The sequence below is a fragment of the Amblyomma mixtum genome, chromosome 5, assembly GCF_055824585.1.
Source record: "Amblyomma mixtum isolate Tamu chromosome 5, ASM5582458v1, whole genome shotgun sequence".
Classification (NCBI taxonomy): Eukaryota; Metazoa; Arthropoda; class Arachnida; order Ixodida; family Ixodidae; genus Amblyomma; species Amblyomma mixtum.
Genome location: NC_143016.1, coordinates 195304652 through 195327796, shown reverse-complemented (window position 1 = coordinate 195327796; position 23145 = coordinate 195304652). Strand labels below are relative to the sequence as shown.

Below are 23145 nucleotides of genomic sequence, written 5' to 3'. Positions count from 1 at the left end.
CTCATTAGTGCGTTTGTTTTTTTTTTTGCCATCCATCAATATGTCTCCCACTTGTCGCTTTCCGCCAGATAACCTTCTGGCCGTGCCTCCCCCGGAGAGCGCCGGGGGAGGGGGGGGGGGAGCATTTGGAGGCTTGCGCTCTGCTCTTCCGAAGAAATCAATCAGGAGCCTTGCTGGCTCACCCAAAGCGGAAGTTCTTTCAGAAGAGGGCAAATACGGGCTGGTTGGTACATGTTTTACGAATTGGAAAAACAGCGCAATCAAAGAGAAGGACAAAACACAGCGCCTGTGTTTTGTCCTTCTCTTGTGTCTCGTCTTTGATTGCGCTGTTTTTCCAATTCGGAAGTTCTTTGTATGAGTGCGGGTGCCGATGCCCCTCAAAGGTGACACATACGGTTATTGGAAGCGGCTTTGGACTGTGTGGGGAGAATCAGTTGTACTCGAGACGCCGATCGACGAGCAGCTAGCTCTGCTGACTGCTCGAGCCTTCTGAGAGATGTGCAGTTGTTGGCTATTGATCCAATTCAGAGAGTTAACAAGTTTTCATTGACTGGATCAAGTCTGATCATTTATGATTAGGCCAACGAATAGCGGCAGTGACGCACTATTACAACAGCTTCTTTTTCTTGGCACGTAAGGGGAGATACCGGTATTCTCTTAACATCGAAATCTTGTGTAATGATGCTACTAAATACGCGCGTTAGCTATTGTTTTAAATAACCCGTTGTGTATATATTCTGTACGTATTTGTAAACTGCTCACTGCCTTCTCTAATGCCCTCCAAGGGCCATGAAGGAACCTGAAATAAATAAATAAATAGCTTGGAAAGGTATCGCTCACCACACGTGTGCGGACTTTGCCTCGGTGCGAAGTGTCAATCTGGCTCAAAGCATTCCCTGCAGCACTTCCTGGTATCGGGGGCAGCACCATGGAGTGTTGAAGTTCAGGCCCAGGCTCAAGACAGACATTTCCGCCCTGTTCGGCTAGTAGGACAAAAGATTCCAGCACTAACGCTTTCGGGGCATGCGAGGAACTGTCTCCCCAGCTCAGCCTCTCCAACTTGTTCTCGTGAGCAAGCTTAGCTTGCGGCGAACAAAGGCCAGCTTGGAAGTTTGCCTGCAGCTGTATGCTAATGAATTCTTCCGGGCAGTTGAATTCCGTCATCTTGCAAAAAACGTCGTTTTCCAGCTTTCTGATTTTGTCTTTGCATCCCAGCATCCTGGCCTGTAGAAGCTGTCGTTCCACTTTTGTGGCCAGACTAACTATGTACCCTTCTCCCTTTTACATTTTCTCCTCCGCCTGCCCCTATGCCACCGTGCAGGAACCGCCCTGGTCATTAGGGCAGCCCTGGCCGGAGTGGCCGTCGCCTGTTTGCCAAGCAAAAGAGCACGTCGGTGGCAGTTGTGAAATTGGTTTTAAAGCACGGCTCTTAGAGGCCCGTTTCTGCGTTTCACGCCGTCGCGAAAGCAATGCAGCGGGAAAGGAGAAAGTAAAAGTGCAACCCAGTTGAAAAAAACCATTGGAACCAATTGGATATTTCCAAATGTGTTTTCGACACCATTGGAGAATACCAATTAGAAAATACCATTTCGACCCCTCCAGTTGGTCGACACCAAATGGTCAGCTCCAACTGGGCAGGCACCAAGTGGTCCACCCCAATTGAAAGACCTCATTTGGTCTGATCCAGTAGACGGGCCTACGTCATCAGCGCATCTGTTTTGGTTAAAACCAACGAGTCAGTTCATTTCACATTCAGTTGCAGTTTGATTCGAATGGTATAAAACCAAATGGATTTTCCCCCAGGAGTTTCAGACGCTGTGCGTTTAGTGCTAACATTTTTACATGGGAATTGAAATTGTGATAATTCCAAGCCTTTAAGGAATTGAAGACAAACAAGCCTGGAACATCACATAGAAGGAACACAGACACAGTCAATATACAGGGTGTCCCAGCTAAATGTAACCAAGCTTGTAAAAAAGAGGATGTTCCCTAGCAGTGAGACCAACTGAGGGTTGTTGACAGTCGCGTGTCCTAGTCTGCGGTAGTTTTTCATTATACAAAAGTAATTAATTAGCAGACACTAGCAAACTTTTTAATTATTGCCCTCAGGAAGAAAGTGTCAATGCCGGAGTTTTAGATCCCATAGAAAAATAACTGCCATCTATATTCCTGCAGTGGCGCCCGTATTGCTCGTGTTGCCTCGCTCCATGCGCCTCCCCAGGACGGGGTGACCGAATGTTTGTGAATAAACGTGCCCTTTGTTAACTGGGAGGCTTGTTTTCTTGCGGCGAGCCATTCTCATCCTGGCAGAGGTTGCATGCGGAGACAGTTTGCGGAGCTTTCGGCTCGTGCGGTGGTTGGCGGCCTGCGAGTGTGCACACCGCAGAAACCACTTCCCACATGACAGCGGCAGAACTGCACCTTGACGATCGGCCCCGCATAAGCGGCGGCTTGCAAAACGGTCTGCTCCGCGCTGATTTCATGTAACTGTTTCACGCATCACCATCCTGTCATCGCTGGAACGAACCGCTCACCGCTGGCGGACGGCACACTTTCTAGTACATCCGAGGGCGCAGGCTCGATGCTGTTCGGTTGTTTTCTGTGGCTTTTCTGACCATCCAGACACCAAGAGTGCCAGTTTACCTTGCGTACACGGCTGTCCGCAGCAAGCGAAGGGGCATACATGCTGCTGGACTTTAGTGCCAATGCTTGAGAGACCGCCGAGAATGAACCCAGCAGCTACTGCTGAACCTTCCTCTCATCCACGCGTGACTGTCTACAGCCGTTTCTTTTACTGGGAGCCCACCCACCGCCAGTGCGCACGCTCTGATTGGTCCCGTCCGTGCAGCTGCCAGTTGCCTGGCGCAATGCGGCATCCTCAAGGCGATCTGAACATGTGCACTGCGGGCATGCGGGCTGCCGGTAATGGCAACACGGTATGCCAAAGGTTGTGTCTCCGTCCCAGGGGAAGTACTCGTGCCAGTCTCCTGAAAGTGCTACTACGTCATGCAACTCGGACACCTGGTATGACCCATGGATGTAGTGAGCAACCTGTTGTCTGCCGCTTCTGGGGCCCCGACTGAAAACCATCTGTGCCTGCATGTGGCAGATAGGCTTTCTGCCTTCTGTTGGTGGAAGTGCCTGCACAGATGGCGAACGAGGGCCCTGCCAGTGGCACCTTTTCAACACACTGCAGAAACCTGACAGTCATCTGCACTCTCCAGTCGGCCATGCACGAACTGTGCACCACTGCAGTGGACAGCAGGCACACCTGATCCAAGATGATTGACAATGTGACCAGTCGGGGTGGACAATTTATTAAAGCTGGTCAGTGCAACTGCAAGCAACTATAATGCACCAACACCAGTTGCAGGTGCATGTGATGAAGCAGACAAGCAGCGTCAGCCGCCAGGAAATGGGCACACCGAAGCAGTCTGCTCTTTACACAAACCCTGCCTAAAGCCTGCCGTGCAGCCCCCCCCCTGCTTTTGGCATGACGTAGGCCAGGACATTACATATAAATTAGGGAAGGTGAGTGGTGCCCCCTCAGGGGCTACAGCGGCAGCTCAAACTTCACGTCCACTGAGGCTGACCGTGCGAGGCCCACGATGGTAGACAGGCGCACCACCTATGGGAGAAAGTGAACAAACAGAGCTGTCAGGTATACTGTTGTGGTGGGCTCCAATCTAGGCCACCAACACTGCTATGATTGGCAGGGCACATCGAGCAAGTGAAGCAATTTCACTGGCAGTCAATGATTAAGTGAACTGCACTCGTGTACGCTCGGTCCACGGACATCAATTGCTCGCTTGGACAGGCAAAGGTGGCACTGCAGCAGCACAGCCCCTGTGGGTGGACATGCTGGCAACAAAGTAAACCTGGCTTGCATAGATGGTCAATGGTCATGCTGACTGCGCAGTATGAAACGCAAAGAGGTAAGAATGAAAATCATTAAGTACAGTCTGTCTAGTCTAGACTTGACAGCAGGCATGAATGTCTCACGTGCTTTGTGCTGCATCTCCTTACGAATGGTAGTAACTTTCAAGGATCACTTCGGTCAAAAGCCATTTCTTGCCTTGGCCGAACTGACACAGCCAGCCGTACCGCACTGCCACGAATCAGCTGCAGACTTAAGCCACAGCATGGCTCCCACTTCTTGCAAGGACAATGGAAGACGATGGCTCCTTACAGGTGCACACAAGCACTGCTGGTCAGTCCTCACAAATCAAACAAAACTTCTGTAGCTGGAACTGTTCGCCAAAGCCCGGTTTCACTGCCTTGTTCACATAAGTGTACCGAGACTTCAGTGCAGCCACCAGCCCTCTTAGAACTATTTGTCTTATTTATTGAGAGATATTCATGAAACCTGTCCAGTTTATACACTTCAATAAGCTGATTTCAAATATGCACATACTTTTCCTGTCAAACAAGTTGTTTTCAAAATATTGTTCTTTGAAACACGCAGGTAATTTAATTTTCCAACGGTAAAGGCTACTGTGAAGCTTAGCGAACAGACTTGACCTAGAATGTCTAAGGAGTGCAATAAGATAAAATGGATGTTTTAGGCCTATTTAAACAGAAGTTACAGCACGTTAAAATCCACCACAGAAAATTCAATACGGCAGCTCAGATGAAATGTATTGTTTTAAAGTTATAATAATTGGCAATTGGTCCTGGTTTAGTCTTAATGCACTCTGATCTCAGTCCATGAGTGGGGCGAGAGCTATACTCCATCCCAGTGGTTCCTCGCAGCGCAACCAAAGCTGCGATGAGTGCACAGGCAATGCTCTGATGCTGTGGAATGTAGTGCCAGTACAAAACAGGCATAGGGGCAAACAGGACAGCGTGCTTTAACTCTTTCCTTACCACGGCACTAGGCGTCGATCGCCGGCGAGCGAAGTTTTTGAGCACGAATTTTAAAAATACCACTGCGCCCTGGACTTGTGGCGCCATCTCGGTGATTGTATACAAAGTAGAGTTTCCGTTTCTGCACGGTTCACATTTTTACCGCGTGGCGGCGATTTTTAAAGGGCGCGCGGGTGCGAAGGTTGACGCGCACTTGAGCGGAGTGATGGCGTCGACATCCAAAACCGCGCGCGCTCGAAAGATCGCAGTTTTGCTCGATCCTGACGACCCGGCAAGTGATCTTTTAGACTCATCGAGCACAGATGACTCAGACATCGATGTCGCGTCGTCGGAGTTCAGCTCAGATGAGGAAGGCGCAGCCGATGAGCCGGGAGCTCTAATTTCATTAATTATTTGTGATTGCTAATTTTTATTACCCATTTTGTTATTACTGTATTTCTTTCGTAATGTTCTTTTGTACTGTGCATTTAACACGCGCATTTTGGTATATAGTATTGTGCTATAAGTTAATCTTTTCCTTGAAAAAAAAAATTTAAGTAGGACCAATCAAGAACTTGAATATTTCACTATGCGTCTTGTAATTTTTCCTAACTCAAAGAGTACTGAGTGTATGGGTATCATTTTATAAAGAAATGTTGCCTATTGATATACCCACAATTTGTATATTTTGGAATTTCGGTAAAAAATTTTTTGCCAGGGATATTACTCCTTACTCAAACTTTTTGCATTTTTTTGTTTTTTTGTTCATGAATATTTTTTATGTAAATCAATTTTTTTGTATTTCTTAAAAATAAATACTGCTTGCAAGCACGTTCATTTAGCTTCACTTTTATGTACCGCATGGCACTGTACATTTAGTAGCTGTTGCACAAAGAATTCGTAACTAAACCATACAAAAACAGCCAATTTCCCCGTGGTAAGGAAACAGTTAAAATGTGCATGCGCCAGTCGCTATTTCCCGAGTTTATTGTGCGTGACTCTTGCATGCTCTAAAACATATTTTCCAAAATGGCGGTGCCCTTTGAAGCAGGACCTCTCGCCTTGGACTGAATTCGTTGTTGTTACTGCCATTTTCAGTAGGTTCACTAGCCATAAATGGTCTATGGGCTTTCGCTTCGTCTCATCTCGGCTATAGCAGAACATATGAGTGATAAATTTGCTTTATTTTTTATCTAGAGTGACGATTCTGCAATTCTGCCACTTCTAGTCCTAAAGAGGAGCGTCGGTTTGTTGACAAAAATGCTTCCCGTTCTAACAACCAGATGGCGTCACTAGGCCGTACTTACCATTGCGCCCCTGCATACACATAACTAACTGTATGAATGTGACAAATGGCATAAAACCCCGCAAAATGCTTGCGTTTAGCATATGTAAGCATGCATACACTTATGGTATGAAGACAGGGTCGATTTATACTGTTTTCTAACCATATCTGTGTATATGACACGCAGACGACTAGGCGTGGATGACTAGGCTTTGGCCAAACCCTAGTGTCGTCTTCCCACTTTTTTAGAACCATATCAGCCGACACACTGGCTGTCGGAACAGAACCACCAAATGCAGCAGCCGTCACGATGATGCAGGCGTCGAGCAGTCAGGAGGCGTTCAATGGTGGCATGATCACGTGACCAAAGATGTGGCAGCCCTCATGAGACAGCACTGTAAGTCGTCTATACTTCTGCAGCATAGCAGTACTAGTGTCGGCAGACATGGGAAAACAGGTGAGTCATGCTCTAGTAAGCTGATTAACTAATTTCTGATAGCTTTACTATTTAACTATTACAGTCTTGCACCTAGTTCCAACTCGCGATTTGTCATCATCATCAGCCTGACTACGCCCACTGCAGGGCAAAGGCCTCTCCCATGTCTCTCCAAATAACCCTGTCCTTTGTCAGTTGCCGCCACTGTATCCCCGCAAACTTCTTAATCTCATCCGCCCACCTAACTTTCTGCCGTCCCCTGCTACGTTTGCTTTCTCTTGGAATCCACTCCGTTACCCTTAAGGACCAGCGGTTCTCTTGCCTTCGCATTACATGCCCTGCCCAAGCACATTTCTTCCTCTTGATTTCAACTACGATGTCATTAACCCGCGTTTGTTCCCTCACCCACTCCGCCCTCTTCCGATCCCTTAACGTTACACCCATCACTTTTCTTTCCATAGCTCTTAAGCTGGTCCCTCGTTGTTAGCCTCCACGTTTCTGCCCCACAGGTGAGTACCGAATAGCCATACCAGCTTTTAAAATACCGGAAGTGCAACTAACCTTGGTGCTGTGGCTCAACACATTTTGGTGACCTTAACCCCAATGACGCAAGCCTCAAAAAGCATGTCCTTGGCACCCGCAGCACACAGCCCTATGTGACGCATGAGTCACTGTCTCCTCCGAGTGGGCTGGAGCAGCAGGACAGAAAAGGCCATGCGACATGTGCCATGTACATTACATAGTGATGTGTTCTTTTGCACGCACCAAGGACACATGCACTTTGATGGCACGCAACTGTAGGTGCGAGATGGCCAAAATTTGCTGAGCCGCAGCACAGAAGCAATTGCATTTTGGAAATTTCAAAAACTGATATGGCCTTGGTAAATGGCTGGACACAAATCCCTAACCGCGACCAGAATGAGTTGGCCAGCAGCTTTCTTCAAGAGGCACTTGCCATCTTAGCAGCCTCGTCGAGGTTGTCACAGGCCAGGATCTTGAGCTTGCTGGTGGCGATCAGGGCCTTGGCCTCGTCCACCTGGGTGCCTGCACACACACCCCACTCGTAACAATATACTATCAGACATAGAACAGTGGCGACACCATCAGCTCTACCAGGCGTTCTATGGCAAAATAAACCGTTTAAGCAGTGCTGTCATAGCACCAACATTATCGGCTACAACAATTAAATCTGGCCACTGAGTGTCAAACATGACACAAACAAAACAATGAAAATGCTACAGCTGCACCAGCAAAACCATGGTTAAAGTGCACCCCTGCTTCTTTCACGCATCCCAAGGGCCTTGGCCACACGTGCTGTGGGTGCTCCCACATCAGCCGGTGCAGTGCATGGGCGTTGCCAGCGTGGTTTTCTCTTGCCAGCTGTCTGCATGCTCCTTGGATTTCCCGCAAGAATTGCTTTCGGAATGCCAGCGATGCGGAGGCATGGGAAGCTCCCACCGGTGCAGTCTTGCAATCATGGCAACGAGGCAGTCATGGCAGCCGTCACCGGCACGGACAACAATGAACAGCAACCTTCGCAAGCTGTCGTATAATAGTAAAAGCTCGCAATCCGATGTGCAGTAACTTAGAAATCCGGATAATTAGAACTGCTAGTAGTCCTGGCCAACCACCATGTAATTCTATGGTGCCATACGCTGGCTAATTCGGACATTACTGGTCTTGCACCGGTTAATTCAAACGGGCTCCAAAAGGGAGGCTGCATCCAGGTATGACTGGTGCAGCAATAGTGATCGACGAAATAGCCCCGTTCAAACCTGCATCCTATGCTGCAGAGTCATCCGTGCACCATGACGACAATGCCAGGCATGACGACAGATGCATGGCCCAGTCTTGAAATCAGTCAGACTGCACAGTTTTGGTTTCGCTTTTCTGAGCTTCACGCCTGCTGTACACAGTTTTGGGTGCTCACTACTCTTTCTGATCCAAAAAGAGAGGACAGTGCTGTAGCTACTGCAAGAGCCCATCGTTGGCTCGCATGTTTGGCCAACTATCGCTACCAGATAAAACATAAACCGGGATCTGCTATCAGTTGTGCGAACGCATTGTCTCGCTTGCCACTACCAGACACTGGTGAATGGTGTGAGGAAATCTTTCATTTTTCGTCTTTGAACGAGTTACCATCGATGGCAAAGGATGTGGAACGAGAAACAAGGCGAGATAAACTACTCAGCACTGTTCGGGAAATGATACATCATGGCTGGGCAAAAACTGTGTCTGATCAGCTGAGTATAGACGACGGATGCCTTGTATGGACAAACAGAGTGGTCATTCCCGAGTCGTTGCACAACCTTGTGCTGGGTTTGTTGCATGAGCAACGTCTGGGCATTTCTAGAATGAAATCAGTAGCGAGATCCATAGTATGGTGGCCTGGCATTGATGACACTCTCGAGAGAATTGTGCGGAATTGTCAGATATGCCAGTCAATTCTCTCCTCTGCACAGCCCGTATCTTTGACACCCTGGAAACTGTGTGAAAACCCATGGGAACGAGTACACTTGGACTTCGCAGAAGACAAAGGGACACTGTTCCTTGCGACTGATGCTTATTCCAAATGGTTGGAGGTCAAGGTAATGATAGCGACAAGTGCCGCTAAAATGGTAGTGGTAGACTGTTCGTTTGTGGTTTGTGTCACATGGACCGCCTGTGGAAGTAGTAACCCATAACGGTCCGCAGTTTCGAGCAGCTGAATTCCAAGATTTTCTTAAATCAGATGGAGTTAAGCACACGCTCACGCCACCCTACCGTCCTCAGTCAATGGAGCGGCAGAGTGTGCGGTGCAAACAGACAAGAAAGCCTTGCTTGAGCAGCTGCTGGAAGACACAGAAAGAGGCACTTCTAGGTCACTGCAGCACAGAATTGATAACTTCATCTTCCCTTACCGAACCACACCTCATACTTTCACGGGAAGAACACCCGTTGAGTTAATTCTGTGAACGAAACTGCAGACTTGCCTATCGTTACTGGGGTGGAATGCAGCGGAGGCACTGAGTGCGGACAAAATTGAAACATCCGCTGATAAACGCAGAGGTGCGCACTGAGTGCTTGCTGTTGGTGATCGGGTGTGGGTTCGCCCTGTGCGTGACAATCTGGTGAAATGCTGGCCTGGAAAAGTTACCCGAGTGAAGTCACCGTCAACGTACTTGGTGCGTGTGATAGACAGAGTGCGGTTTGTGCACCCGGACTATCTGTGCCGATCCGGCACCGCATCAAGTGCACGATCGAACGTTAACCCAGACGTGGAACTTCCGCATGCATTGGACGTGGTGCCTCATTCACCCGATACAGGACAATCAGCTGAGCCACCCTGGTCTACAGCAAGCAGCTCCACTACGCAAGAGCACCAGGGAGCAGCGTCCACCTGATCGTTTGATGATATGCTTGTTTTTAGAACTGTGAAGGGGAGGAAGAGTGTCGTATCATATCGCGGCATCTGCTCGCGGCTTATTGCATTCGTCATGCATGCCCTGCTGCCCATGCGCCAGCATCTCACCAAAGGTATTTAACCCCATCCGGACGCCACGCATGGTTGTCGTTGGTTCGAGGCTGCTACAGTCAAGCCCGAATATAATGAACTGGGATAGAGCAAATTATTCCTTATAACGGACACTCGAACTTGTGATATCATTATCCATGTAAAATGCATTTTTTATAACGAACTAAACATTGGATATAGCGAACTCCCAGCGTGCGCAATCGCTCGCCAAACGCCCGCCAACGCACCTCTGTGCCCGCACCCAGTCTTTCTGGGCAGCCATTGCCGGGTCGCAATACTCACAGCACGTTCAATTGGTCACCAAAAAACTGCCAACGCGCTACTGCGCCGGTTCCAGGTCATGAAGGTTGTCTTCAGGCGGCTGTCCCCGTGCCGCGCTTCTGTGAAATGCAGGGCAATGGGAGGCTCTTTCTGCAGTAGCTTCCAGGAGGGGCTCCCCTCCACTGCGCATGTGTGGCCCCGCAATGCTTTCCCATGCCTTCTTAGCTTTCTTCGTTCACGTTTGCAAGTCGCGCTGCTCGATTCTGGTCGTCTCTACGTTGCTGCCAACACATTCCGGCGCTACATCCTGCAAGATGATGACGAAGCAGCGGCATGCCCTGCTGCTTTCTGACAAACTGGAGATGATTCGCCGCGTTGGGCACGGCGAAAAAAAAAGGCTCATGTTGCCGTGCATTTCAAGATTCCGAGAAACATCTTGAAAAACAAGTCGGCCATCAGAGGCGATGCTTACAAACAAGTACAGAAGGCGCTGCACCAGTGGTTCTTGGATCTGCCTGTCTCTGGCCCCAACAAAAGGCAAAAGATTTCACCTGCATCCTGGATGTCGAGGGGTTTACAGCGGGCAGTGGTTGGCTTCAGCGCTTCAAGGACCACTACTCCATCTCCGGAAAGGTGGTTGCAGGTGAGAGCCAAGCAGTGGACGCAAAAAGCGCTGAGAAGTGGGTGCAAGATGAGAGAAATACGAGCTACGCAACATTTTTAACACTGCCAAGACTGCCTTGTTTTGGCAGTTGCTGCCAAGCAGAACTTTGGCGCTAATAAGCGAGAAGTGTCGCGGCAGTGAACTGAACAAGGCCTGTGTAACCGTTCTTCTCACGACAAACATGGACGGATGATCGAAGCTCCGACCACTTGTCATTGGCAAGTTCAAATCTCCTATGTGCCTGCGAGGGTGCACCTCGCTCCCGGTCATGTACAACTCCAAGGCCTGGATGACTAGGGCGTGGTTCGAGGCCTGGCTGCTTGACTGGGACGAGGAACTGGCAACGAGCGGGTGAAAAATTTGCCTCCTCCTCGATAACTGTTCTGTGCACCACTGTGGCACCTTGCTCAAGAACCTTTGTTTCCTGCCGCCCAACACGACAGCGGTTTTGCAGCCGCTCAATCAAGGAATCTTCGGCACTTTCAAGCTGGGCCACAGGAAGCACGTCGTTGAGCGGCGATTGGTGAAACTGCGGGTTAATGAAGAGCTCAATATTAATTTGCTGGCCGCAATAGAAATGATCAGTCGTGCCTGGCAAGATGTGATGCAATCCACAATCTGCAACTGCTTCGAGCATGCTGGACTGTGTCGAGAGGATGCAGAAGTTGCCAGTGCAGTGCACGCTGTGCAAGACGACACAGATGTTGGCACGCTGTGGGGAGAACTTGCTGATGTTCCGGATGCGGTGCCTGAAGGATTTTTTGGCTGTTGACGACAACGTCACAGTGACAGTGAACCCGTCGGACTCTGACATTGTTGCTGACTTGCTGGCGCCTGGTCCCAACAAGGAGACCGAAGAGCCGCCACCGGAAGACGATCCCCCCCCGCCCCCCCCCCCCCCGACGTTGCACGAAGCCCTCGCTGCTACCGATGTACTGCACCGATACTGCTCCGGAATACAGGGAAGCGGACTGGAGTTCGTGGAAATGATGTCGCGTGTCGAAAATGTGATTCTCACTGATGCGGCTAAACGCAGTGTTCAGGCAAAAATCACTGCCTACTGCAAATAAGTGTGCATTCCTCTGCAATAAATTTCTTTGAATACCTTACTCATGGTGAGTGACAAATTTTTTCTTTCGTTAGCGCGTTTTCGCTCTGCCGTTCAGGACATTGTGTATAACGAATTTGGTACTGAGGTTCGTTAAAAGTGAATTGGGTTATAGCGAAATACTTCATATAATGAACAAATCGCAGTGAATTTCGCTGTTCGTTATAACTGGGTTTGACTGTAGTGAGCACCCCATAATAAAGCGTCCCATTCCCTGGCCAGCGTCTGGTTACAAGAGTAATTTTTGCTTTATGCGCGCGGCTCCGTGGGCCCGCTTTCGGGTGCTGTGGCTGGGCTATGAGTAGAACTGAAGTGTGGGGATTAGTGCATGGTGCATGAATGGCAGTTTGCCAATATCCCTCAAGAGAAAAGTATACAACAGCTGCGTCTCACCGGTACTCACCTGTGGGTCAGAAACGTGGAGGCTAACAAAGAGGGTTCAGCTTAAGTTAAGGACAACGCAGCGAGCTATGGAAAGAAAAATGATTGGTGTAACGTTAAGAGATCGGAAGCGGGCATAGTGGGTGAGGGAACAAACGCAGGTTAATGATATCCTAGTTGAAATCAAGAGGAAGAAGTGGGCTTGGGCAGGGCATGTAATGCGAAGGCAAGATAACCGCTGGTCCTTAAGGGTAACGGAGTGGATTCCAAGAGAACGCAAACGTAGCAGGGGACGGCAGAAAGTTAGGTGGGCGGATGAGATTAATAAACTTGCGGGAATAGGGTGGCCGCAACTGGCGAAGGACAGGGTTAGTTGGAGAGACATGGGAGAGGCCTTTGCCCTGCAGTGGGCGTAGTCAGGCTGATGATGATGATGTATAATAATCAGTTGTGCTCTTAAGCAACTGCGCCTTCCTTCCTTCGGACCGAGAGCACAGGCGAATGCGGGCTGTGCCCTCAGCTCGCTCTGGCTTGAACCTGCATTATGAGGGTACCACTTAATTAACACTCGTCACTCCCACACCTGTCACCCTCTCTAACATGCATTTCCCACTCCTCTGAACGAGGATGCCACTCTCCACTTTGCCACCTGGCAACCATGGCAGCTGGAGGCTTCAGCAGGACACAGGTTGTGTTCACTCAAACTTAGGCTGGCCATGATTCCAAGCCGACACTGGAACGCTGAAGGTTGAATAAAAAATTGTAAGGACGACTACGATACTCCCTAATGAGAAATTTGAGCATAGCTCTTTAGGTGTTTTGGTTTTCCGATATAATGAGGTAAAGATACGTGTATGCATGTGCAAGTACAAAGCATTCATTATTTCCCAAGGAGGACACTCGTTCATCAAGTAACACTCCTCTCTGAATCTTTGGCTCCCCAAGCCATCTAGTATCTCTGCACATGCAGTGGTGATGGACGACGGCGCACACCACCCTGGCGCCATCTGTGAGCGAGCGGTGGTACTTTTGTTCACTCAGCACAACCAGTCTCGAGGGGAGCGCGCTCACTCTCCCCCCTCTCCTCTTGCGCTCCCTTACACCTACGGCGATGCGGCTCAGCCCACGAATGAGAGCACAAGAGCTGCACTCTAAAGAAAAAGAAACTGTCCTTGAACGTAAGCCGGACAGAAAAAAAGAAAAACAATTGCGAATGAGAGCAGGGACAGCACGCAAATGGCATGTATTTCCATGAACCTGCTCCCACTTACTCGTCTACACTGACCTCCGTATCACTGTCCTCTTCGTACAGTGCTCAATCTTCTGTGCCATCATGTGGATCGAAAATTCTGCAATTTCGGAGTGAGCGCACAACCAAGCTCTCCGGGATATCATCGGCAATTCAGGTAGCAACAACTTCTAGTGATGCGATACGCTTTGCTCTCTCGCTTTATCCTGTAGCAGATCTCTGGAACTCTGCCAATGCTGATTCCATTTCAGGATGGCGACCTTACTTTGGGCCTGTGAAGGCCCTCCTCGTTGCCCTGCAAGTTCATCACACTGCTCCTTGAACGGCAAACATTCCTTTCGCCCATGCCACAGTCCCGACCAGGTTCAGGACTGCTCTGCAGCGAGCATAACTTTTTGCTTGAAGGTGGCACTATACCGTCTGCTTGATGCCACGATGTCGATGAAAGACCACGTGTGGAACACTTGCACTACCATGGAACATGGCCAAGCCACCACACAAAAATAAAGCGGGGTCAAAATGGCAGTCAATGCTCGTGCGTGCTTTGCTGACACCGGCTACGGATAATAACTGGACCATGGATGGATGGATGAATAGGAGTGCCCCCTTCGAAACGGGGTGGTGGCAACTGCCACCATGCTCATCTTTTCTTTCTTTATTTTTGTTTAACTGTGTCGTCAATTCTCATTGAGATTCGTCATCTTCTTTCACTATAGTTTCCTACACTTCTAACCTTATGTCACATCTCTGCTTTCAGCCACCGAACCTCCAATCACTTTTGGCTAACTTCCACTGCAGATTTATTTACGTGACCATGGTTATCTCAAAACCCTAGGGCCTCAGGAACAGTGACTGTGCCGGCATCGACATCTGGATGGATACCATCACATTTGAGTGTGAGGTGTTTGTGGGAGGGCCCCCACAAACACCTCACACTCTACCCCACAAAACCATCCTCTTTTGTGGTGGCGCCACGTGTGAGCTACTTTTTTATGCGAAGCATACTACTTTAGCTACCACTTCAGCCCTTCACCGTGGTTATGCGCCTCCAAATCACGTGATACATGACGTCACACCACGTGACACGATGACGTCATGACAGTGGAGAAACGGGGGCCCACCTCGCGCCGTCGCTGTGGTTGTGCGCCTCCAAATCACGTGACACGATGACGTCACGACAGTGGAGAAACGGGGGCCCACCTCGCGCCGTCGCTGTGGTTGTGCGCCTCCAAATCACGTGATACATGACGTCACACCACGTGACACGATGACGTCACGACAGTGGAGAAACGGGGGCCCACCTCGCGCCGTCGCTGTGGTTGTGCGCCTCCAAATCACGTGATACATGAAGTCACACCACGTGACACGATGACGTCACGACAGTGGAGAAACGGGGGCCAACCTCGTGGCGTCGCTGTGGTTGTGCGCCTCCAAATCACGTGATACATGACGTCACACCACGTGACACGATGACGTCACGACAGTGGAGAAACGGGGGCCCACCTCGCGCCGTCGCTGTGGTTGTGCGCCTCCAAATTACGCGACACGATGATGCTTCGCATTCTCCAGGCTTAACCAAGTTAAGCCTCAGCCATTTTTTTTTTCATTTTTATGCGTTGTTGTCGTACCTTATAAGTACACAATCCTCGAATGTAAGCCGACCTAAGAAATTCATATCTTGTGTTCTTCAAAAAAACCACCGGCCTAGATGCGAACAAATATGATAACAGCTTTTTCGCTGGTGACTCACCCTGCCAGGTGGAGGCTACCCTCCCTAGCTAGGGCTCTAGTGCACACCAGAATCATCTTAAAGCAGCGCGAAACACAGGGCGTAGTGGAAGAAACAAGAGGCAACACGAGCGCAACCTAACAACTGAATTTCATTCCTAGAAGGGTTAGACATATATAAGCACCGAACACAACGATAAAACACAAAGACACATCGTGACAGCCCCTAAAAAACCCGTATGTGCATGAAGCGGAAGGCTAAATGCCTCATCTCAACAAAGCCATTCAGCAATCTTAGCACATGACAAGCACCTGCTATCACCCTGTCGCCTTTGTGTTTTATGGTTGTTTGGTGCTTATATATGTCTAACCCTTATAGGAATAAAATTCAGTTGTTAGATTGCGCTCGTGTCGTCTCGTGTTTCTTCCACTACGTCCTGTTTTTCGCGCTCTTTTAAGATGAATCCGTTCCAACTTGCCCAGTTTTCCGTTCTCGTGCGCACTAGCAAAAGCCATGGTACTCTCGGCATGCTCTGAGCTTAGACGCACCTTGCAGCCTGACCACGATGGGGATCTTGAGGTCGAGTGTCTCGGCTGCCTGGATGACGCCCTCTGCGATGATGTCACACCGCATGATGCCCCCAAAGATGTTCACCAGGATGGCCTGCACCTGCAGTGCGCAACAGGGATGCATCAGAGGGGCCCCACTGGGACAGCAGAGGGCGATCGAGTGAATGAAACCTTCTGGTCGGAGGTGATGAGCCGGAAGGCTTCCGTGACCTGCTTGGCTGTCGCACCTCCGCCCACATCCAGGAAGTTGGCTGGGCTGCCGCCATGCAGCTTGATGATGTCCATGGTGGCCATGGCCAGGCCCGCACCATTCACTGCAGCACAGCCACACAGTTCCTGTCATCTCAGCTTCAATTAAGGCTGCTCACCCAAAAGATGGTGAAGAACCCCAGGTGGCGGAAATTTCTGGAGCCCTCCACTACGGCGTCCCACATTGCCTGAGTCGCTTCGGGACATGAAACCCCATAACCCAAACCAATCAATCAAGGCACATTGATGGAAAAGCAGACACATTGGCCACACTAAAGTCAAACCTCATTAAGTGAACAGGTCAACAACTGAAAAAATGTTCAATACAGCTGGAATCCACAACAGAAAATTTTAATCAAACCCGCATATAAGAGCAGTGCAATTTAATCAGTGAAGAAGAGCAGCTACAGTGGCCCTTGCGAGAGAGCAGGAAGAGATGTATGGAAGATACCAGAGGAGTTGAAAAAGACAGGCCTTTTCTGCGCAGCATCACCAGCACCCAGTGGTGGGATGCCAGCTAGAGTGGTTTCCCCACATTACAGCAGTGTTGTATCGAAAATGGTACATGAGAATGAAAGCTACTGCTGTTTCCACCTGGCTGGGCAGACTTGCAGCAGAAGAGGCTGTCAACGAGTGTGAGAGGGTGGACAGCTTGTAGAGACTGCCTGGCTACCAACCCTGTACCTCACAACCTCACAAGTTGTGTGCAGCACTGTGGGACGTAGAGCTCCCTCATCCAATCAGGGGAAGACTGGGCAGCGTTATGCTTATTTTACTAAAGAGGAAGCAATGAAAGCCTTAGAAGCCTTAGTCACAATGCACAGGGAGAAAGCAGCTGGTTAGGATCAGGTAGGAGCAGATCTCTTGAAGAACGGAGGGGAGATTGTGGTAGAAAAACTAGCCACCCTGTATACGCAGTGCCTTAACACCAAGAGCGCACCTAGAGCTTGCAAAAATCCTAACATTATCTTAATTCATAAGAAAGGAGACGTCAAAGACCTGAAGAGTTAAAGACCGATCAGCTCACTGCCTATTGCTTATGAACTATTTACTACAGTAATCACAAACAGAATCAGGACAACCATAGACTTCAATCAGCCAGGTTTTCGTAAAGGATACTCGACAATAGACCATATCCACGCTATCAATCAGGTGATAGAGAAATGGGCAGAATATAACTGACCCCTATATACAGCCTTCATTGATTACAAGAAAGCATTTGACTCAGCTGAAACCTCAGCTGTCATGCAGCCATTGCGGAATCAGGGTACAGAAGAGTGTTATGTGAAAAATAATGGACGATATTTATAACAACTGCACAACTACCATAGTTTTCCATAAAGTCAGCAATAATATTTCAGTAAGGAAAAGTGTCGGGAAGGGAGACACGATCTCGCCTGTGCTATTCACCGCCTGCTTACAGGAGGTATTCCGGGGACTGAAATGGGAACAGTTGGGGATGAGAGTTAATGGAGAATACCTGAGTAATTTGCGATTCGCTGATGACATTGCCTTGCTAAGTCACTCAGGAAATGAACTGCAAGGCATGATCAATGAATTAGACAGGCAGAGCAGAACAGTGGGGGCTAAAAATTAACATGCAGGAAACCAAAGTAATGTTCAACAGCCTCGCAAGAGACCAGCAGTTTGCAGTTGGTAGCCAGGTGCTGGAAGTAGTAAGAGAATATGTCTACTTAGGGCAGGTAGTGACCGCTGATCCGGATACCGAGAGGGAAATAACTAGAAGAATAAGAATTGGTGCAGTGCATATGGCAGGTTCTCTCACATCATGAATGGCAGTTTGCCAAGGCGGCAAGAGAAAGGTATACAACAGCTGTATCTTACCGGTACTCACATATGGGGCAGAAACGTGGAGGTTAACAAAGAGGGTTCAGCTTAAGTTAAGGACAACGCAGCGAGCTATGGAAATAAAAATGTTAGGTGTAACATTAAGAGATCGGAAGAGGGCGGAGTGGGTGAGGGAACAAATGCAGGTTAGTGACACCCTAGTTGAAATCAAGAAGAAATGGGCTTGGGCAGGGCATGTAATGCGAAGGCAAGATAACCGCTGGTCCATAAAGGCCTACTTGACTGAAAGTTTACTTCAGCTAATTTAGACTCGATATAGTGTGCATGTTATGAACATTGTTTATTTTAATATTGGGGCTGTGAAATGTTTAGTATTTTAGTTAGAAGTGTTCAGACATCTCAGTAGCAGTAGCAGTACCAAGCCCGACCAGAAATGATGCACCGTTGAGATGCTGGCATCGCTGGATGGCTGGTTTCAGGCATTCTCAAGTGAATGAGAGCCGTTTCTGGCTGTTTTCGCCCTGAAGCTCGATGGTCTCCAAGAAAAGTTAACTGCTGGCATCATATGAACGCAGTGCATGGCCGTGGGAAGGAATGTGGACAGCACCATTGCACCCTTTCACCTGGTGGCCGTTACACCCAATCTCGAAAGCTGCTGTCAACTGTGTGGAGTTGTAACGTGAATTGCCCCCTCTTTTTCAAGAAAGACAACAATGGCGCTGACGCTAACCCCTTTTGTGGGCAGCGCTCTGTTACAGACATCCTCAGAGCACGCACACAGGGCAAGGCCATCCCTCGGGGGGAAACAGCGCACCACCCACCGAGGCAGCCGATGTCCCCGTCCAGGGCGATGTAGTTGAGGTTGCTCTCGTGGGCCTCCTTCTCCCTCAGGTCCTGCTGGGCCCAGTCGCGCAGGTCAAACAGCTCCTTCTGCCGGAAGGCCGCGTTGTCGTCAAAGCGGCACTTGGCGTCCAGGCAGTACACTGCACAGTTACACAGGAGAGCCATGCACTGGCCGCCAACAACGCCTGGCATGGCTTCGAGAGTGCCATCAGGGTGGAGGGTGCCCGGCTGCATTCAACTGCGGCAGAGAGGTTTCACCATTCCCGACCTGCTGCCACCACGGGTGCCACGTCGGACCGAGTCTGCTCCTTTGCTCCAGTGCCTTCTCCAACACCCAACCAGAGGGATACTGCACAGCTCCCTGGTCTCACAGCACATGCTGCTCCAGAGTTAACAAGTGTCCAGCTAGACTTGTGTAGCAAAAAAAATGTAAACGTAAAGCGAAGAGTCTAACTGTTAAAAAAAGCGCACAACAACAGACATCCTCCATTTTCTGTTAGCCCACAATTATTTGCACACAGCTTTTTCTAGATATTAAAGAGGCACGACCACTTAAAATGGATTACATTGGGACAGACAGTTTCCACAGTCATCAAGGTGTCCCAAGGCCTGGGCATAGTGTTTCTCTGGCTGTAGTATTCAACGGACCTAAGCATACCCACTGGCGGGAATGGCCAAGAACACTCTGGAGCACCTCTGTAGCAGCCGAAAATTCAATACGAAGCACCTTTCTTGTGTTCAGTAGCCAGAGCCCCAAGTGAGAATGTAGCAGGGTAAAAAATGACACCTTCCTGCACAAACATTCAAATGGGCAGCCATCTTGGCCAGCTCTGCGTATTATACTGCGTGTGTCAGAAACTGAAACGAGTTATTCCTAATGTGGACTGTCAACGGGGCAGAAGCGAGGAGCCTTACAAAAGGTGTTCACCTTTAGTTAAGGACAATGCAGCAGGCTATGGTTAAAGAAATATGATAGGTGTAACGTTTAGAGATCGGAAGAGGGCAGAGTGGGTGAGGGAACAGACACGGGTTAATGACATCCTAGTTGAAATCAAGAGGAAGAAGTGGGCTTGGGCAGGGCATGCAATGCGAAGGCAAGATAACCACCGGTCCTTAAGGGTAACGAAGTGCATTCCAAGAGAAGGCAAGTGTAGCAGGGGACGGCAGAAAGTTAGGTGGGCAGATGAGATTAAGAAGTTTGCGGGGATACGGTGGCCACAAATGGTGAAGGACAGGGTTAATTGGAGAGACATGCGAGAGGCCTTTGCCCTGCAGTGGTTGTAGTCAGGCTGATGATGATGAACATTAGTGAACATTTTGCTGCGCATAAAGCTGCAGAGAATTTTGAAAAATGCTGATTTCAGTTCTTCTCTTTAATATCAGTTTCAGTGCAGTTTCTTTTTTAAAACTGAGGAAAAAAAACCTGCGGGTTTTAAAAACAAACATGTAAGTGGGCTTCTACGTCTTGATGTTGCCAGTTGAAAATGCACTACAACTGAAGGAACTCTGTTATGGAGAGCCAAAATAAGTAAAGAGCTCAGCACGGTAATAGGGATCATTCTGGGATGAGTGCAGCCACTTTGCTTTGCTGAAGTTCACAACGCGAGTACGACCACGCCATCGCTGTTTCACAGCATAGCACAAGTGAATGCCTAGGCATCGCACAGGTTCCCAGGAGGCCATGACGAGTTTTTCCCAATCAAACATACTGTCCCTTCTGGGACGAGGCATTTCATTGAGCATGTGCAGTGTTCATCTCAAGGAGCACCGCTATTTTCCTCCACTGGCGGGTTGAGCGTTGCTGTGTGCTTCTCGTGCCCTTCACAGCTTCAAGTGTTTGCCACACAAAGAGACTCGGCAGAGAGATAAATGGATGTCTGACACTGCCCTGGCCTGGTGGTAAGTGTGCCTCTCAAGCCCCCCACACCTGCTAGTACGCACCTTTGTTGTTGTTGTCCTCGATGAGGGGGTTGATTTCAACCAGTGTGGCATCATACTTCAGGAACACGTTGTACAGGTTCTCAATCAGAGAAACCGCCTGCAAAAACAAAGAGGCCGCGCATAAGAGAACACCAAAAACAAAGAGGCCGCACATAAGAGAACACAACACAACGTAACTCTGTGCTTTGATTGGCCTAGTTTTGACCTTCAAATGACCTTGAGCTTCGCAAGCAGGGGAAAGGCACATCACTGGCCCCCTGGGACACTCGACCCCTTAGTCGCGCTCTAAGCTACGAAACCAATGGAGCTGGAGCTGGGAAAGCAGAGGGAAGGCGCATAGCTGCCCTCTTGGAACAGTGGACACCTCAGTCGTGCTTTAAGCAACGTGGCGGTAGTGACAGATGTGCACTGCATGCGTTAGAATTGAGCACGTTGCGGCAGAAACGTGGCACTGAAGCCATAGGACATCGACGTTTTACACTGCGATGAGTTTTACACTGCGATGATTTCAAGGAGAGGAAGAGCGCATAACGGGCTCCCTGGGCCAGAGGACGCCTGAATCGCGCTAATAGGTACAACGTGGGGTGATGAGAGAGAGATGTGGGCTGCATGCGTTAGCGCTGGCAACGTTGTGGCAGACAAGCGGCACTGCCGCCTGCAGTGTTCATTAGGTGAGCAAACTTTTGTGATCAACCATAAACTGCCACCTGCCAATGCAGCAGGGTGGGTGCGCTGCCTGTCCAGGGTCTGGAATGCACTCTCAGCGTTACAGACGCCAATCCGCTTCTGGTTGCCTGATGCGACGTAGCTCTCACTCTCTAACCAGATTCAGCAGCAGTTGAACTGCAGCCAATTTGTTTCCACAAGGCAGCAGCACCCCATCGGTTGAAAATTCAGCCCCCAACTACCATGCCACAGGCCGTACATAAACCTGCTGCCAAAAATTAGAGTCAGTGCTGCTGGACAAGCTGCGCGCCCTCTAGTTGGCGTCTATAACACCAACTGTTTGGATTCAGTTTCGGTTTTTCATATTCCAACACGAGGAGGCGACGCGAAAAATGAAAGCTTGGCCGGACATACTCCGTCGGTCAGCGATCATGGCATCCCTTTCGCCCTGTGCTCCTCAAAGGCCGCCCCAAGCACTTTAGTCGGTCTGATGCAGTCTGTCTTTTTTAAAGAGCAGCAGTGATGAGTTAGACAACGACATGGGATGCTCGCATTTCAGTTCCGGTAGCAACTTTACCTTGGGGGCCCAGGACATCAGGTGTTCACATAACTGCCGTATATTGCTGCGCATAAGTAGACGTTTTTTTCTTTATGTCCTTCCAAAGTTGGGGGGCAACCTATAATCGGAGTCGACATATATGTGGAGTCTTAGTCAGCCCATATGCAGGGTCAAAAGTAATTTCGACCAAGTCGTGGATAATATCACGCCCCGTGCAAAAGTGGATCTGCTTGAAAAAACTTGAATTTAATTGAGATATGCACCAAAGGTTTGTTTTAATAGGATAGCAACTTGTTATCGACAAACCAGCGGCAGCAGTGGCTCATAAGATGATGATTGCGACTGTGTCCTCACGAGCGATGACGAGTCAGAGATCTCTCATGAACAAATAAATGTTTCTTTATGACTAGGCCTTCTCAAAAACTTTTTGGGCAAGCTAGGACCACAGGGTGCAGCAGCGTCGACCTAAATTCGGAGTCTTAACTTTTTTTTTTTGCCCAAAGGGGGCCGCGAGTTGGGGGGTCAACTTATAATTGGAGTCGACTTATAATCGGCAATATATGGTAATAACTTGTCATGGAAATTGCATCTGTTCATCACATAGTTAATAATGCTAACCATACGCTTGGCTACCTCAGAAGAAACTTTTCACATTGTCTTAGCGCACCAAAACTGGAGTCTGCAGTTTCTGTCTGGAACCCAGGCGTCGTATCAATCATTACTGAGCTAGAAAATGTGCAGGATCGCGCTTTTCGCTTTATTTTGTCTAACTATCACCGCACTTCTAGCACGACTACCATGAAAGCTTTCCTGTCATTGCCTCTTCTAACGGAACGCAGAAAAGCATTGCGGCTATGTTTGCTCCATAAGATTTTTCACTACAATACATACCTCAGACAGAAACTTCTAACACAACCGTCCTACACTTCATCACGCATTGATCACCATCACAAGGTAGGAATTCCATTATGTCGCACCAAGTACTGCCACGACTCCTTCATTCCAGGCACTTCTATCAGTTGGAACCCCCTTCCTCG

At 49.1% G+C, this 23145-nt stretch overlaps 1 protein-coding gene across 2 annotated transcripts in view; it reads right to left on the bottom strand.

The window, feature by feature from the left end:
• Nucleotides 1–3301: 3301 nt before the first annotated feature.
• Nucleotides 3302–23145, bottom strand: part of ScsbetaA (Succinyl-coenzyme A synthetase beta subunit, ADP-forming) — a 34511-nt gene continuing 14667 nt past the window's right edge. The window contains exons 5-10 of one of the 2 annotated variants that reach the window (XM_089546586.1): nt 20884–20980; nt 18921–19082; nt 16213–16355; nt 16021–16141; nt 7522–7610; nt 3302–3628 (exon numbers count right to left, since the gene is read on the bottom strand). In XM_089546586.1, coding sequence (XP_089402712.1) covers nt 3554–3628; nt 7522–7610; nt 16021–16141; nt 16213–16355; nt 18921–19082; nt 20884–20980 — 687 coding nt within the window. In that variant the 3' untranslated portion in view covers nt 3302–3553. The remainder of the gene's footprint in view (nt 3629–7521; nt 7611–16020; nt 16142–16212; nt 16356–18920; nt 19083–20883; nt 20981–23145) is intronic. The other variant, XM_089546587.1, reaches the window with a different exon arrangement.